Consider the following 18,160-nt stretch of genomic DNA (forward strand, 5'->3'; position numbering starts at 1 on the left):
AGTAATGCTAATTAAAATTAGAATTTTGGGAAAAGGTTCAATATTCTAGGCTCAAAGTGTCACACTCTAGTCAGCTAATTAACCCATACCCCCTGAGCAAAGGGAACCTGAGATTGTGACTTTGGGGTTTCATAAGCTGTAAGCCATAATCATCCAAATTATAACAAATAAAGGCTTGACATATCTCGCTTTGCATGTAATGAGTCTATCGCATATATTAGTTTCACCTTTTAAGTTGCATTACTGAAATAAATGAACTTTGCACAATATAAAAAAAATTCGAGTTTCACCTGTATAGATCATAAAAAGGTAGAAGTTTTGCTCCCGAAACAGCTGCTTTGGATAAGGAATGGTCACCCCATAATCCCAAAGACAATAAAAGTTCAAGATGACTTTACTACCAAACTATATCAGTTCCCTTCATTTAAATGGGACAGCAAGAACATGGATTTCTATAAGTCCCATTGAGGTGAATGGAACAGTTTTTTCAGTCGCAGAAAATTCTGCAACAAAATCTGCAGCGTGTGAAGACAACCTACCAGTGCAATCATAATAAAATGTTGGGTAGTAGTTGAGATGAAATACCCTATTAAGAAATTCTTCAGCATTCAGGGAGGTCCTCATTCAGAAACCTCATTGATTAGCTGGAAAGGAAGGTGACTATAAAAAGTAAATCTTGCACTTGAGGACCTGAGATGTCCATGCTTTATGTGGATAGTCCATTGATTTGAGTGGGCACTGTGTAATGCTTTATTTCCCCTGCGGTGGCGCTGCAGGAGAATTGACCACTTGCTGCAGGTTCCCCCATGGGTTACAGTTAACTGCTAGGAATCACAGTAGATGGACGCCTTCTGATCAGGGTATACTTCTAAGAAAATAGCTTTTTTCCAAATAAATCTTTTAAAGGGATGTTCTTTCAGATATTCTATAACTTTATGGTGGTGCAATCCGACTGGTTCTAAAATGAAATGGGATGAAGCACTGATTCAGCGCTGCAGCATCTTCTTCACTGTCTTTTCCTTTACAAACGCACCTGGCTGTGCAAGGAGATGCAGCTGGACCCATTTAATGCAATGGAACTGGAGTTGCCCTGTCCAGGGAAAGGCTGTGAAGAGGCTGCAGTGCTGAATCAGCAGTAGCCCCTTCATTTTCAGGATTAGTGGAGGTGGCAGTAGGTCGCATTACTAGTAGTAATTTACTACCATCACTTTATGAGATAGGAAAGTTTTGATGATGATCAAGAGCTGGGCCAAGGAGAAGGCAGATGAGGCAGCTACTTTAAGAGCATTATACCATTATATGCCCATTAGTCTAGTTTATCATTGTGAACATGGCGTTTGTCCATCATCTACATCCTTACGGTTGTCTATCTGATACTAAATATTGCCTCTGAAAATTCTTTCTTTTAGTATAAGTACAAGCAAGCTTATGAAAAAGCCAAGGGTCAACAGATAGGCTTTAGAAGTCTGCAGGATGATCCTAAACTGGTGCACTTTATGGCTGTGGCCAAGATGCAGTCAGACCGGGAATACAAGAAGGACTATGAAACCAGCAAGACCAAGTATCATACTCCTCTAGATATGGTCAGCATCACAGCTGCCAAGAAGTCCCAGGAAGCGGCCACCAATATCCATTATAAACAGCCAATCCATCATTACACCTTTTTGCCGGATGCGATCAGTGTGGGGTTGTCAAAGAACATGATGCAAATCCAGAGCGATGTGAGTATGGCCTTCAAGATGTTCTCAAGGACTTATATAGGATTTGCATATTGAAATAACCAATCAATTCTCTGTTTTCAAACCAGAATGTCTATAAAGAGGACTACAACACCTGGTTTAAGGGTATTGGCTGGAGTCCTTTGGGTTCATTAGATGTAGAAAAAGTAAGGAAAGCTGGAGATGCCATAAGCGAGAAGAAGTACAGACAGCACCCCGACACTCTCAAGTTTACCAGTATCCCAGATTCTATGGATATTACTCTGGCTCAGAGCAATACTAAACAGAGAAGTGATGTAAGTATTCCAGCGTATAATTACACCTACATGTATGGTTTCCTACTTTAAGACTATAAAATTCATTTTGACCTGTAGCTAATGAGCACCTTTCAGCTGACCAGAGACATATCTTGAAGATCTTTGGCAAAATCCATAATTGGAGACCCTACCTACCATGTGCCATTTATAATTGTGAGTTCTTATGGGGCAGAAAAAAAGACCTCTGTGCTCCCTCAGGTCATGGGGGGGACTGCTACCTCTGCACCCCCCAGAGTTACTCTCTTGGAGACCGACAGCTAAAGTTTTCAGTGAAAATAGTCTTCTTGAGAAGTGGTCTTTTCTAAGAAGAACTTGAATAGACAAAGTATATAAGGGAATTGAAGCATCCATATCCAGTCTAGATTAAGGGTGGTCTTCTTAAAGAGTTCATCTTTTGGAAAGGTCTCAGTGTACTACATTGTCGCTGTGTTCATCTTTTTGTGTCTTTCCATAGATCACATACAAAGCAGAGGGTGAGAAAATAAAACACAAGTATGTTCTGAATCCAGATGATCCCAACTTTGTCCAAGCAAGAGTCAACGCCCAAAATATAAGTGAGGTGAGTGTGACCCTTACGAGTACCACGGGTGAGTGCATGGTCAAAAAACCCCATAGTACAGACCTGAGAAGTGTGAAAGGTAATTAAGGGGTTAAATTGGATTAGTTGAAAGGAATCTGCAGTTTTTCTGCCAGTTTGTCATTAAGGTATTGTATGAGAACATCACTCACGTCCATGGGCTACGTCTGGTATTGCAGCTTAGCTCAGCTCAGCTCCATTCATTTAAATGAGGCTGAGCTGCGATACCAGACGTTGACCCCTGGACAAGAGCGTTTTTCATCACTTTTGTGTTTTTTGCACATATACTTTTTTATACATTTGTGCATTTTTGTTTTGAAAAACACCAGCTCCACATATGAAAGTCCCACATGGGAAATATGAAACGCAGGACACGTGTTTTTTGCTAGTGTTTTTGTTGGTGTTTTTTCTTTTTATATTGGAGGCTTTTTTGTAATTATGGCTTCTTTTTTTTTATGCAGTCTGTTGAAGCAATAGTGTATTTTTCCTATAGTGAAAGGGTTTAAAAAAATGCTTGGAAAAAAAATAGCAATTTTCCCATGTTAAAATAGGAGAAAGGGGAGAGCAGCGCTCATCGGTAGGACCGATATACATGCAGGGGGTAAAATGCTCCAGGGTCACCTTGTGGTGTTGTGCTAGGACAGGGATCAACAACCTTCGGCCCTCCGGCTGTTGTGAAACTATAATTCCCAACATGCTCCATTCATTTCTACGAGAGTTCTTAGAAGAGCCGAGCAAGTATGCATACTGGGAGTTGTAGTTTCACAACAGCTGCAGTACCGGAGGTTGGCTACCTCTGTGCTAGGAGCACAACATCCAAAACTGCATGTAGCATATAGGTGCCTGTGCTGCCAGGCGTCTCCTTTCATGCACAGATGTGCACAGTCAGGTACAGTGAAATAAAGAATAGGATAAGCGGCGGCGCGACCAGACGAAGTAGATTAATGTGCAGCTGCTCTTCAGTCTGAATAAGGGACCCGTAACGCGCGAACCTGTAAAAGATACTAATAAAGAACATTAATCTACATCTGACTCGTCTGGTCATGCCGCCGCTTATGCTATTCTTTCTATCAATTTTCGCATGTTTAAACACAAAAACACCACTAAAAATGCATGTGGTTTTATGTTTTTTAGGCAAATTTGTGTGTTAAGTGGGATAACAGTATAAAAAAGATAGACAAGTGCTTGGTTAATGTATATAGAAGATCAAGGTGTAGTGTTATCACCAAACAATATATAGATTCGATTACAGGAATGACATGGACATAACCTCAGGGAATTATTTTTTCACCCTCTTGTTGCCTCCTCTTAATTTAGTCTAACTACAAAGCCGCGTGGCTCAAGCACCTCGCTAAAGGATACGACCTTAAACCAGACGCCATAGCCGTTGTGGCAGCCAAGGCATCAAGAAACATCGCCAGTGACGTGAGTATCTTATTCCCTACATATTGTACATCTCACCCGTGGAATTGTATTTTGGATAACTTCTCTTTCCACTTTAGTTTAAATATAAAGAGGCTTATCAAAAGGCCAGAGGGCACCACGTGGGATTCCGAAGCCTTCAGGATGATCCTAAACTGGTCCATTACATGCACGTCGCCAAAATGCAGTCTGAGCGGGAGTACACGAAAGACTATCAGAAGAGCAAGACTAAGTATCACACACCTCTGGATATGTTCAACATCACCGCAGCCAAGAAAGCTCAAGAAATCTCCTCCAACATAAACTACAAACAGCCGATCCATAGTTACACTCTTCTGCCCGATGCTATGAACTTGCAGCTGTCGAGGAACATGATGCAGATCCAGAGCGATGTGAGTAATTCTCACCTGTCGGCCTCTGATGAAGTGTATAGCTAGAACCTCTGCCCGTGATTGTGGACACTGTTGATGGTAGTACCAACCCAGTAGTAGTTATATCATACTTACCAAAGATCCAGATGCCAATGATATGTTTAATAGTAACTATCTACCATCGATGCACCATTTCTACTTCTAAAACCTTAAAGGGGTTATCTGTATTGTCAAATACTGTACCCTATTAAGGCATTTTAAGTTAATACATATGGGGTTCCTCATCAATTAGCAACAGAGTGCCTGACACATCAATACGTTACATGTAAAGCTAATTAATGTTAATGGAGACCATATGACATGCAATTTTCCCTGTGATAGCACCGTAGGGAACAGTAAGACAATCTGCATTCAGCTAAAGCAGTGAATGGAAAACATTTTAAAAAAAAATAGACAATTCCTTTAAGTAGTTTGATGACATGGGCTCCATTATTGTACAAGTTAATACAGGTTAAAAAACAAATAATTTGGGAACGGGATCCATTTTTTATGTATGACCACAATCGAAATCCATTTTCGTCATGGGATAAATCACAAATCGCAGGTATGTCGTGGTATATTTGTCCATTATAACGTTTCTTATCTTATATTACAGAACCAGTACAAGACAGACTTCAACAACTGGCTGAAAGGAGTTGGTTGGGTTCCAATTGGTTCCTTGGATGTTGAAAAAGCCAGGAAAGGCGTAGACATTCTCAGTGACAAGAAATACAAGCAAAAGCCAGACCAATGGAAATTTACCATTCCGATTGATGCGATGGATCAAGTTCTTGCAAAAGCTAATGCACTGACAATGAATAAGGTAATGGCCGCCTCCACATGTAAGGACATTTCGGTGCATAACCTGCATATTTTGGCCTTTAGTTTTGCTCCTGTAAATGTCCCTTGGACGACCAGTTATAGGTATGTGCGGCTTGTGTGGTCATACAGGGTGTATTAACCGCTCCTGCTGAGGGGCGTGCAACAGAATGCCGGACACCCAAGTCTTCCAACCACGATGAGTCATAATATTAATTAATACTGTATGGATCTGTTATTTGGTCACTATATATGGCTAGTATGTGAGCACTCTATGACGGTACCGTACAGTATTTTATTTGTGTGGTGTATGTTGGTGGTGGCACTGTATCCCATTTACAGGTGGACTGAGAACTTAAAGTGGCCCTGCAAAAAAAATACAAGTAGGCAAGTCCTAATTGACAGAAGAGGGGGTAACACTAGTAGGCAGTGGAAGCACAAACCCAAAGTAGGCAGGGGCATCAGAAGTAGGTGAGGCCAGTAATACCATAGTGCCACGAGAATACTGCCCCAACAAAACCAAAAACTACAGTGCAGCATACAATGCTGGCATATCACACTTCTGGGGACAGTGATACAGAAGAGTTCAGGAGGGCATCTGTGGCTACTGACTAGGTGCATAAGTACCCGATGCTCCTAGGATTATTAATTAATGCTGAGAGGATCAGATCATTATGTGCAGGTGAAACTCAAAAAATTTGAATATCGTGCAAAAGTCCATTTATTTCAGTAATGCAACTTAAAAGGAATTGCATTAATGCAGCTTAAAATTCGAATTTTGTGAAAAGGTTCAATATTCTAGGCTCAAAGTGTCACACTCTAGTCAGCTAATTAACCCATACCCCCTGAGCAAAGGGTACCCGAGATTGAGACTTTGGTGATTTTATAAGCTGTAAACCATAATCATCCAAATTGGGAAATAGAGTCCATGACCAGTCCGCCCCTGATTGCATTTGTATTTATGCAACTGTATGGAAGTGTGATCAGACAAACGTATGGCACTGTCATCTAGACAGCACACTCATATCATATAATTAGCAATGGTATGGTTATTTGTACACCATTTGGAGGCAAGCCTCTTAGGGTACCAACCATAGGCCACCTGGGTTCCTTGGGATCAATGGGCTCCTTCTAATGACACGTTTCCTCTTAGGCTCCTTAGACATTGTATTTTGCAGTGTCTGTTGGATCTACACATCAGAAAGATTTCCCAACATATACCTCCATATACAGTGCATTCTGTTGCCCATTGGCTCTCACTGTAAAAAAAAAAAAAACATATACCATACAGGATGGATTGTTTTACCCAATGTCGCTATATGGAATAGTCTAACCTGCACACACCAGCCCAAAGGGACACTTTTTTTGGAATCCCTTGGATGAATGGGGATCTATCAATATGTTGATGTATCCAGTACACAGGACAAAAGTACCTACAAACGCAACATGAATGTAGCCTTAAGGTACTTGCTCCCCATATATCCTCTAGTGCTCAGCCATCTCAGACAATCAGATGTCCAGAACTATGGGAATGTCAAGGGAGAGCTGCTGGAAGATGACATTGTCATAGAGATACATATGCTGTAAGAAAAAGCAAAAATACTACAACTACTTCTACTACTGCATGTTCTGTAATACTCATATCTATTTCTGCAGAGACTCTACACAGAAACCTGGGAGAAAGACAAGTCCAAGATCCATGTGATGCCCGATACTCCAGAAATAATCCTGGCTAAAGCTAACACAATCAACACGAGTGAAGTAAGTTAATAGTTCACACATAGAGAGAAAAAATCTATATCAGATGTTGGAATTGAAGAGGGATGAGGACATATTGGGTACATTTGCCCTTGAGAAGTTAGGCCTGTTTCACACTTGCGTTGTGAATTCTGTTGGATCACAAACCCGGATTTTGCCATTTAATACATCTGGATGCATCCGTCTCGGCTGGATCCGGTTGTATTAAATCTAACAAAAAAAATGTATCCAGCACCACTGACTTACATTAATTTTCATACCAGATCCGGTTTGTTCTGTTTCGCAGACTGGACTCAAAACCACAGCTTGCAGTGGTTTTCTGTCCGGTCAAAAAATACAGCAAAATGGAAAGCAGTGCATCCTGATCGGTTTTATCCCCATTGACAATGAATGGGGACAAAACTGATCCGTTTTGGCCCTGTTTTGAGATTCTCTGCCGGATCTCAAAACCGGAAAGCCACAACACAAGTGTGAAACAGACCTTAGACTTGAAGACCAGCAACAGAGAAACTGTTACAGAACCGAAGTGCCTAAAAGGGTTGTCTCATCTCGCCAGCGTTGTGCTGTTTCAGTACCTCCCATGGAGCTATGGCAGTAGAACCTCCTTCCAACTATACAGTTTTCCCAATAAATATATCATTTAATTCTAATATTGTAATCACTTACATATATCATCATGGCATTCCCTCACATAAAGCCTTATTTGATTCCAACTCCTTCTTGGTGCGCCATTTTCTGGTCAATGAGTGTTTATGGTCCTCCTAACATGTATCATATGATGCCTACACGCCCTACTACATTATCTCTCACTAGTATCCAACATGCATAGCTGATACCAGACGCCAGCAAACTATGGCTCTGCTGTTATTGGGAAACAATAATTCCCAGCATGCAGGAAGTTATACATTCCCAACGGATAGTGAGCCATAGGTTGTGCACCATTGACTTATACCGTGTTCTCGAAAGTAAGGTCAATCACTTGTATGGATTGTGCACAGCAATGTAGCTGAATTTGAGCATTTGTCAGGATTGTTTATTCATTAAGTAAATTCTTCTGCCCCTTTTAGAAACAGTACAAGCAAGCCTGGGTGGACGATAAGAAGAAGGGATATGACTTGAAAAACGATGCCATAGCCATCAAAGCCGCTAGAGCTTCAAGAGATATTGCTAGTGATGTACGTCTATCAGAACAATATAAACCAAAGTCTTTTTTATTTACTCCATTACTAATCTTTCCTCATCGGATGTTGTTCACAGTATAAATACAAGAAAGCCTATGAACAGTCCAGAGGGAAGCACATTGGATTCCGGAGCCTCCAGGATGACCCAAAATTAGTGCATTTCATGAATGTGGCCAAGATGCAGTCTGAGCGGGAATATAAGAAAGACTATGAGAAGTCAAAGACTCGGTTCCACACCCCCGTGGACATGTTCAGTGTTACTGCTGCTAAACTGGCACAAAATGTGGCAACTAATATCAACTACAAGCATCTCATCCACCACTACAGTCTGCTGCCTGACGCAATGCAGTTTGAGCTGTCCAGGAACAGAATGCAAATACAGAGTGATGTAAGTTATATAGGGTCATATAGCAACAGGTTGTTTTTCACACCATGGGAATTCTGACCATTTGGGTAATCGGGCAATGTCTGAAGCCTAGAACCTTAAGGAGGGCCACAGTTCTTTACCTAGAAACTTTATCATACACCTTTATGGGGGAAAAAAAGTTTTTTTCTCAAACTGAGCTCCAATCACAGAGTAAAATGATAAAATACAGGCTGCCTCCAGCTACCACTAGAGGGAGCTCACATCATATATATTGATACAACTCCCACAGGGGTGCACCTAGCCTTTATGCTGCCTGAGGTGAAAACTGAAACGGTGCCCCAACCCCCCAATGCCAATTTCTTAACCTAACCCCTTCCCTCCAGCCCTGCTGTTAAATACATACTTAGAAAACATTACATACAGAGCTACAAAACATACAGAGTAATACACCACCACATACTGTGCCCGCTGTGCTTCCCAATACTATACTGCAGAAACAGACAATCCTCCTTCCGCTGCCTCCCTCTTGCCCCTATCGCCTCACCTCGCCTCATTGGCGGTTCACTCCTGAGCTCCCATTGAGTGCAATGGCAACTGTATGAAACCATATGGAGTAAGCAGAGGGCTAAAATATGAAGTGGCTGCCCAGGATATACTTTTTACAGTATATAGATTGTATGATAAATAGTATATCTGTCTTTTTTTACCCTTAGAATGTTTACAAGTCTGACTATAACGATTATATGAAAGGCGTTGGATGGGTCCCCTATGGATCCCAGGATAATGAGAAGAACAAGAAGGCCATGGAAATTATCAGTGAGAAGAAATACCGCCAGCACCCAGATACCTTGAAATTCACAAGTCTTGTAGACTCTATGGAAATGGTCTTAGCAAAGAGCAATGCACAAATCATGAACAAAGTAAGTCCCAAGGATATACATTTTTTAATCATATACATATGTATTGAAATAAAATATATAGTGATACACTGACACTGTTTAAAGGCAACAAAATAACCCAAATCAAGAGTGTACGTCCCATAGAGGAGTCCATCAAGAGACAGATCCAGTTCAAGTTGTTCCCATCCTCCAATGGTTGGCACGCACTTGCTCAACAATCTATTTCTTGTAGGTTTTTGCTCTGAGAATCTGTGAGATAAATGTATCTGCCCCCCACAATGGGACCCCCACAATCACTAGAGTAAGGGTGAAGAGTTCCTAGTTCCACAGGATAAATGAAAAATATTCTTAGTGGCAAAACTCCTTTCAATGGGTTGTTCAATGGCTCAGAATGGCTTTAAAAAAGTTATTTAAAAATTTTTACTTATTCCCCATAATTACCATTTCGATTATCCCGGGGTCCTGGACAACTCCTTTATTAAACAAGTTGAAAGCAAACCAGATCACCGGGATTTCCAGCCTTCCACCAACCTTCTCTTCTACAAAATATGGGTAGTGATCAACATGGGTTCCCATGACCTAGAATGTGAGCATGGATTGTAGTGGAGTAAACAAAATATGTAAAAGGCCACAATATCATTTTTTTAGGTATGCACTAATCCCATTTAGTTCTCCAGCTCCATACCGGCTACAGAACACTGGAAATCTGATTTGCTAGGCAACAAAATGACTTCCGACCTAAGAACAAAAGGGTTTTAGAGTTTAAGGGTCAAATGTACACAGATTTATAGAACTTAAATATGGATTCCAATGTATTTTGGGTTTCTTTTCTAGCACCTATACAAAGAAGCCTGGGAGAAAGATAAAAGAACCATTCACGTCATGCCCGATACACCAGAATTTCTTCTGGCAAAGGCTAATGCTTTTAATATCAGCGAGGTAAGTATTTTATGCTTGAGATATGTTCTATCTAAAACTACAAGCATAGCTGAGCAAAATGCTAAATGTAATTCAATTTAACTGCAAATATTTTTCGTTATATACTGACTAGCAGGTTGATCCAATAGTCTTTCCCTGGTTGTGAAATATTCTGCCCTTCTGGGCACATTGGGGGAGATTGACTAATACTGTAAGCCTCAAAATTTGGGCATACATTTTAAGCTACAACCATTTCCTGCTAAACCTTGCTCCTTGTCAGAAAAGGCGCAAAAAGTGTCTAAAACATATGATAAATGTGACAATACCTGTATAGACAAAAAGAGCAGATGCATGGCACTCACCATAAACTATTCAACAGTCTTCCAAAACATCCGTATAATCCCACTTAGTGTAGAGGCTTACAGTGGGCTCCCAACTCCTAATCGGGCATGGTGGCCATTTTGCATCACATGATGCTTCTTCCAGGTGTCATAATAAATGTGGTGCAAGGTCTGTGCCCCACCTTTCTGGGCCAAATTAAGGTAGAAGCAACATAGTAACATAGTACATAAGGCCGAAAAAAGACATTTGTCCATCCAGTTCGGCCTGTTATCCTGCAAGTTGATCCAGAGGAAGGCAAAAAAAAAAAACTGTGAGGTAGAAGCCAATTTTCCCCACTTTAGGGGAATAAAAAATTCCTTCCCGACTCCAATCAGGCAATCAGAATAACTCCCTGGATCAACGACCCCTCTCTAGTAGCTATAGCCTGTAATATTATTACACTCCAGAAATACATCCAGGCCCCTCTTGAATTCCTTTATTGTACTCACCATCACCACCTCCTCAGGCAGAGAGTTCCATAGTCTCACTGCTCTTACCGTAAAGAATCCTCTTCTATGTTTGTGTACAAACCTTCTTTCCTCCAGACGCAGAGGATGTCCCCTCGTCACAGTCACAGTCCTGGGGATAAATAGATGGTGGGAGAGATCTTTGTACTGACCCCTGATATATTTATACATAGTAATTAGATCTCCCCTCAGTCGTCTTTTTTCTAAAGTGAATAACCCTAATTTTGATAATCTTTCAGGGTACTGTAGTTGCCCCATTCCAGTTATTACTTTAGTTGCCCTCCTCTGGACCCTCTCCAGCTCTGCTATGTCTGCCTTGTTTACAGGAGCCCAGAACTGCACACAGTCCTCCATGTGTGGTCTGACTAGCGATTTGTAAAGTGGTAGGACTATGTTCTCATCGCGGGCATCTATGCCCCTTTTGATGCAACCCATTATCTTATTGGCCTTGGCAGCAGCTGCCTGACACTGGTTTTTGCAACTTAGTTTGCTGTTTATTAAAATTCCTAGATCCTTTTCCATGTCAGTGTTACCGAGTGTTTTACCATTTAGTATGTACGGGTGACTTGCATTATTCCTTCCCATGTGCATAACTTTACATTTGTCAGTGTTAAACCTCATCTGCCACTTCTCTGCCCAAGCCTCCAATCTATCCAGATCCCTCTGTAGTAGTATACTGTCCTCTTCAGTATAAATGACTTTACACAGTTTAGTGTCATCTGCGAAAATTGATATTTTACTATGCAATCCTTCTACAAGATCATTAATAAATATATTGAAGAGAATAGGGCCCAATACTGACCCCTGAGGTACCCCACTAGTGACAGTGACCCAATCTGAGTGTGTACCGTTAATAACCACCCTCTGTTTTCTATCATTGAGCCAGTTACTTACCCACATACAGACGTTTTCTCCCAGTCCGAGCATTCTCATTTTATATACTAACCTTTTATGTGGTACAGTGTCAAATGCTTTGGAGAAGTCCAGATATACGACATCCATTGATTCGCCGCTGTCAAGTCTAGAACTTACCTCCTCATAGAAACTGAGCATTGGCTTTATAAATCTTCACGGTATATTTATATTATTTTCATTTATTTTGCAGAAAAAATACAAGCAAGCCTTGGAAGAGTCTAAGAAGAAAGGATATGATATCAAAGTCGATGCCATATCCATCAAAGCTGCAAAGGCATCCAGGGACATTGCTAGTGACGTAAGTTCCTTCTAAAAAATGTATTGGTTGTCTGAAAAATTCACAATTCTATGCCCCTTCACTTCTTGTCGGGGCTGCATGACTTAACTTTAGAGACAATAAACTGGTCAGTTGACTGCAAGGCGTTAATTGTGTCACCTAAGTGTAGACTACAGTGGCTAATGGAGTCAAAAGGTCCAGGGTGTTCAGAAATATGGTGTAGCTCCTTCATTTTAAGAATAGGCTCCTTCAAGACATGTTTGTGATATTTTATCAATATGCTAGAAAGTTATATGGTGGAATAAAGAGGTCTTTAACCTTCCAACTGTACATATATAAGAGGTTGCCAAGGCTATCGATTATTCAATTATTAATTTGATGGCTACAGGTAGTGGCATGCCCTCCATACAGGCAGACCATGCAACTGTTATGGAAGAGGGTCTGAAACTAACCTGCCTCTCCTGCTTTCCCACACACAGAAATAGCAGAGTCCGTCTATTGCTTGTTCTGCTCTCCCAGGAAAACCGATCTGAAACAAAGAGGCACAGTGCTTAGCTTTGCGCTTCTCCTTCTTTGTGTTAGAGATCATTGGGGCTCTCATCAGAACCCAGACCACCATTGATGAAAACTTCTGACGTGTCACTATGACAAGTTTTTTAAAATGTCAGGTACCCTTTAAATTTTAACTGTTTCGATCCATATGCACTAGAGCTCCCCCTAGTGGTGGCTGCAGGCTGCCAGAGCTTTTCATTTACTTTGCGAAACAGGAGATTTGGGGCTCTGTGTTTGAAAACTGGAGCTCCGACCTTTTAAAAGTTGAGTTACTAAATTATGATGGAAATGAACTTGAATTATAAAAAGTAGTGCAGTTGTCAGTGAGGATGGGGTCTATTCTGTGTTTTGTAATAGGCCCCTGGGTGCACATTAACTGAGTCTCAGTGTGTAAGGCATCTACTGAGTTTGCGTGACCGGCAATCTTATGCACATACGTATGTACCAGGAAGTCATAATCACAGCTTATCGTTCTTACTTTTAAAACCCTCTTTCTTCTTTTCAGTATAAATACAAGAAAGCTTATGAGAACAGCAAAGGAAAGATGGTTGGATTCCGTAACCTGCAAGATGACCCCAAACTAGTCCACTACATGAATGTTGCCAAAATGCAGAGCGATCGGGAGTACAAGAAAGATTATGAGAAGACCAAGACCAAATACCACACTCCTGTGTCCATGTTTAGTGTCATGGCGGCCAAGGAGGCTCAGGCCGTGGCCTCCAATGTCCATTACAAGAATCTACTCCACAAGTACATTCTCCTGCCGGATGCAATGCAAGTTCAGCTTGCCAAGAACATGAACCTAATCCAGAGTGACGTAAGTTGTGATTTGCACTGTACAATTTTGTGCACTAACCAAAACCCTTTGTTCCTACCATGGGGGCGGATTGGCAACCAACGTTGTCCTGGAAAAAGCCAGAAGTGGCCCATTTTGTAGTCGGATCCAAATTGACAAAAGGCAGGGCAAAACAAGTAGGCGAGGCCAACAATACCATATTGTGGCACATGATATCACCTCAGCAGAGCTAAAAACCACAGTACATCGTAAAATACTGCCTTATCAGCAGAAAATATCTCCCCATTAATTGCCCCACTGTGGTGGCCAGCGCCATCTGTTCTCCAGTTGCCTTAGGATATCAATACAAATGAATTCAGGAGTAAGAAGGGGACCATCAGATCATTACTTACCATGGATGGCGACAGTAAGGAGGGCTCAGGTGGCCCCCTGGGCATTAGCTCCCCGGGAAGTTTCCTTGTAGGGTCTATGGCCAGTCTGCCCCTGGTTCTTACCAATGAGACTTCCTACATTATAAGGCTCCAATGCAGGACGTAACCTACAGCAACTGAAAATCAAAAGTGATATGCCACAGGATACAAGGGTAGGCTAATAACTTTTGAAAAATAAAGTTTTTTCATTTGTTAAATGGTGGTATTTGGGGAAATTGACATAACAGTGATATCCGTTGGGCAGGATGAATTTATATTAGTGGCACAACCCCTTTAGTTTTATTTGTTGAGCTACCAAAATAATTTTTGTGGCCGATTTTGAATACTTTTTTTGTTTTTTGTTTTATTAGGGGTAGTATGTTCAAACTGTAAAAAATATATTCTTTTAAATTTATAATCCTTTATATTTACAAGCTGACACTAAATTAAAATATTAGGCAGGGTTCCCAATTTTGTTTTGGTAGTGTTTATACATGTGTTATACATACTGTGTGTACAGTAGTCTCGGGTGAATGAGGCGGCTATGGCGAATGGTTTGGCATGGCATGAGTGCTGTTTTATTTATCTTGTTTTGTTTTATTTTATAATAATTCTCTTTATTAGGCTACTTTCACACTAGCGCTTCAGTTTTATCCCCATTCATTGTCACTGAACGGAGTACACCAAAATGCATATCGTTCCGTTTGGTTGCGTTCCCATACCGGAGAGCAAACCGCAGCATGTTGTATTTTGTTTTCCGTCCTGGAATGCGGAGCAACACGGATCCGGCATTACCCCCAATGCAAGTCAATGGGGACGGATCCGTTTTCTCTGACACAATAGAAAACGGATCCGTCCCCCATTGACTTTCAATGCAGTTCATGACGGATCTGTCTTGGCAATGTTAAAGATAATACAACCGGATCCGTTCTTAACGGATGCAGACGGTTGTATTATCAGTAACAGAGCGTTTTTGCTGAGCCCTGCCGGATCCAGCAAAAACGCTAGTGTGAAAGTAGCCTTATGCTTCTACTCACTATATAGTGGCAAAAAAGATAGAAGTGATTATAAGCCTTTTGGTGTCTTCTCCCTAGACCCTGCAGCATAGGGTACCTAATAAAAAATCACTTTAACCCGCTCCTTCTTCTGATCCCCAGCCTGGTTGCTTCCAGTTGGATGGAGTAACATGCACTGCTGCAACCAATGACTGGCTTCAACGGTGATGTGTCCCCAAACAGCATGCCATTGCTGGGTCACCTGCCACTTGGGGACACATCACCAGTCATTGGCTGCGTTTGTGCATGTTACCCCCATCGACCTGGAAGTAAACAGGCTGGAGACTGGAAGATCACTGAATGAAGCCAGGGCACTGGAATGGAGCAGCATTAAGGTGGTCAGCATGAGTTTTTGAATAGGCACCAAATGCCCTAGGGGTTAGTTAAAGAGGGTCCTGGTCCTGGAAAACCCCTGTAAAGTCCCCAGAAGTCTGACAGCAGGGCAAGTGACCTGTTCTGGCTAGGGGCTTTAAATATGCGATGCCAAAAGACATTTACGGGAGCATGTCATCAGAAAAAACTTATTGTTTAAATCAAATTTTTTTTTAATTAAACATATTTTTAGAATCTCTGATACTTTTTTACTATTTCCCATGTCAATTTCTTTTGTAATCCTAAAATCCTGTAATTTTCTGCGAGGGCTGATATGTCCCGTTCTGTACAGATCACTTATCAGCAGTCACTTCATTATCATCACAGTCAGGATTACAATGATGCATCCACCATTCACGCAGCACAGTGACTCTACATAGGTCCGAAAGCATGCTTAGAAACCTCTTACATAGAATCCCATCCAAGATATTTTGTATGTGGCCTATGTGGCTGCTGTCCATTATATTTTTAATTGCTATTAACAATAGCTCGGGCAAGATGGTCGCTCCCGCAATCTTACATAAAAAAATGAAATGAAAAATATACAACCAACTATAGGTGACACATTCCCTTTAAACCTACTATTTATCCCCCAAAAGGGCATTGCGTCTTTCTCCTTCTTGAGACCTGCAACCATTTTTCTTTGCAGAATGAATACAAGCAGGACTACAAGACATGGTACAAGGGTATGGGCTGGAGCCCCCTGGGATCTTTGGACGTGGAGAAAAGCAGGAAATCTTCAGAGATCATCAGTGAATCCAAGTATCGCCAGCACCCCAGCAAGTTCGCTTTTACCAAACATATGGATTCTATGGACATGGAGTTAGCCAAGCAGAACGCTATTGTCATCAACCAGGTAAAAAAGTGGAGAAATAAGAAAAATATATATATATGAGTCCACCAAAGTTTACTGATCAAAAGTGAACGAGATTTTGAGATCTGTTATTTTGGGATTATATGTATATAAGTTTGTGATTATCATTTTGTTTCCAGCACTTATACACTCAAGCATGGGAGAAGGATAAGACAAAGATCCACGTGATGCCAGACACCCCCGATATCCTCCAGGCTAAACAGAACATGATCACCTTCAGCGATGTAAGTACGGTCATTTATATACTGTACCGCGGATGAAAGGACATCCCACAAACCCATGGGTACCCGCTGTTTGCCCTACATTTCAGATGAATGAACCCTATAGAAAGCACCATACATCAAGTCATTGAATTGAAATAACGTGAAGGTGTAAGAAACACAATAAATGGGGCCGGTCTATGGTTCGCTATTGAATTAGGTCTAGGAATACTTTCCGTATTGCAGGTGGATGGATGAGCTGCAATACCACGCACAACCTGTGGACAGGGGTGGCACTATTTTTGTAAGAAAGCAGTCATGTTTTCCTAATCTGGTCAACCCCTTTAAAGCTATAAACAAGTTAAAGGAGTAACCCCCATCCATATACCCTATTAGGGTATAAGGAGGTAACTCTGGAGGGTCTTCTTTAGGGTCCCCTTCTCTGGACTCTGGCAGAACCAACCTGTCTATAGATCACATGCCCAATGATTTAAATGGGACTAATGCAATATTACGTACAGCTTCTCCCTTTAAAGAGCACCCGTCCACCCCTCTCCTGACTTGTCTGTTTTAGTAACTACTTGCATCCATATCTAATAAAAGCTCTGGAACTTCTATTCTTATGACTCTATGTTGTGCAATTCCTTTATTATTCTTTCTAGAAGTCTATGAATAATTTGCCTGCAGTTTGCAATGAAGGTCCAGCTGGATGTTACCAGTTGTAGGTGTGTCCCTGCACAGTCTGACACTATCCAATCAGTGCTACCTGTGTCAGACTGTGCAGGGATACCCCCCACTTGGTAACACCCATTTGGACCTTCACTGCCAACTGCTAGCAATTCATTATTAACTTCTATCAGGAATAATAAAGGATTGGCACAACATGGAGCCATAAAAATAGATGCTCCAGAACTTTTATTACAAGTAGTTACTAAAATAAGACATGATAGGAGAAGAAACTGCGCCCCTTTAAATAAAGGTGCAGTAGGGAGTTACATTACTACTGCGTCAAACAAAATGTGCAAAAATATTGTATATTGTTCACAGGCGATAAGATTTCTGTAACTTTCTAAATATTTTTTGTTCTTTAATTCTCCTGACATTTGTCTTTCTTTGCAGAAACTGTACAAATCGGGATGGGCAGAGACAATAAAGAAAGGCTATGATCTCAGGCCTGATGCTATTTCTATTAAAGCCGCCAAAGCATCTAGAGATATTGCTAGTGACGTAAGTATGATAACTAGTGCGCCTGAGCGAATCGAAGCTGACAAAGTGGAATTCATCTGAATTTCAGGAAAGTTTTGAAATTGATTTCCCCAGGAATGGCAGGAAAAAATAAAGAAAAAATAATACTTACCTTATCCGTTTGAGTGCGAAGAAGCCACCACGGCCATCTTGCTTGAAGATCCCGTGCGAAATCTGATGCACGGTGACATATGAGATTTGGCGCTAGATCTTCAAGCAAGATGGCCACA

The 18,160-nt window shown here is 41.2% G+C and overlaps 1 protein-coding gene across 10 annotated transcripts in view; it reads left to right on the plus strand.

Moving 5' to 3' along the window:
• NEB (nebulin) overlaps nt 1-18,160 on the plus strand; it is a 169,316-nt gene that overhangs the window by 42,502 nt on the left and 108,654 nt on the right. For all 10 annotated transcript variants that reach the window (XM_040441352.1, XM_040441354.1, XM_040441357.1 and 7 more), the window contains exons 30-45: nt 1,410-1,721; nt 1,808-2,014; nt 2,490-2,594; nt 3,930-4,037; nt 4,115-4,426; nt 5,061-5,267; nt 6,920-7,024; nt 8,089-8,196; nt 8,279-8,590; nt 9,283-9,489; nt 10,303-10,407; nt 12,340-12,447; nt 13,484-13,795; nt 16,261-16,467; nt 16,605-16,709; nt 17,805-17,912. In XM_040441352.1, the coding sequence (XP_040297286.1) occupies nt 1,410-1,721; nt 1,808-2,014; nt 2,490-2,594; nt 3,930-4,037; nt 4,115-4,426; nt 5,061-5,267; nt 6,920-7,024; nt 8,089-8,196; nt 8,279-8,590; nt 9,283-9,489; nt 10,303-10,407; nt 12,340-12,447; nt 13,484-13,795; nt 16,261-16,467; nt 16,605-16,709; nt 17,805-17,912 (2,928 nt within the window). The remainder of the gene's footprint in view (nt 1-1,409; nt 1,722-1,807; nt 2,015-2,489; nt 2,595-3,929; nt 4,038-4,114; nt 4,427-5,060; nt 5,268-6,919; nt 7,025-8,088; nt 8,197-8,278; nt 8,591-9,282; nt 9,490-10,302; nt 10,408-12,339; nt 12,448-13,483; nt 13,796-16,260; nt 16,468-16,604; nt 16,710-17,804; nt 17,913-18,160) is intronic.

Source organism: Bufo bufo, chromosome 7 (genome assembly GCF_905171765.1).
Source record: "Bufo bufo chromosome 7, aBufBuf1.1, whole genome shotgun sequence".
Taxonomy (NCBI): domain Eukaryota; kingdom Metazoa; phylum Chordata; class Amphibia; order Anura; family Bufonidae; genus Bufo; species Bufo bufo.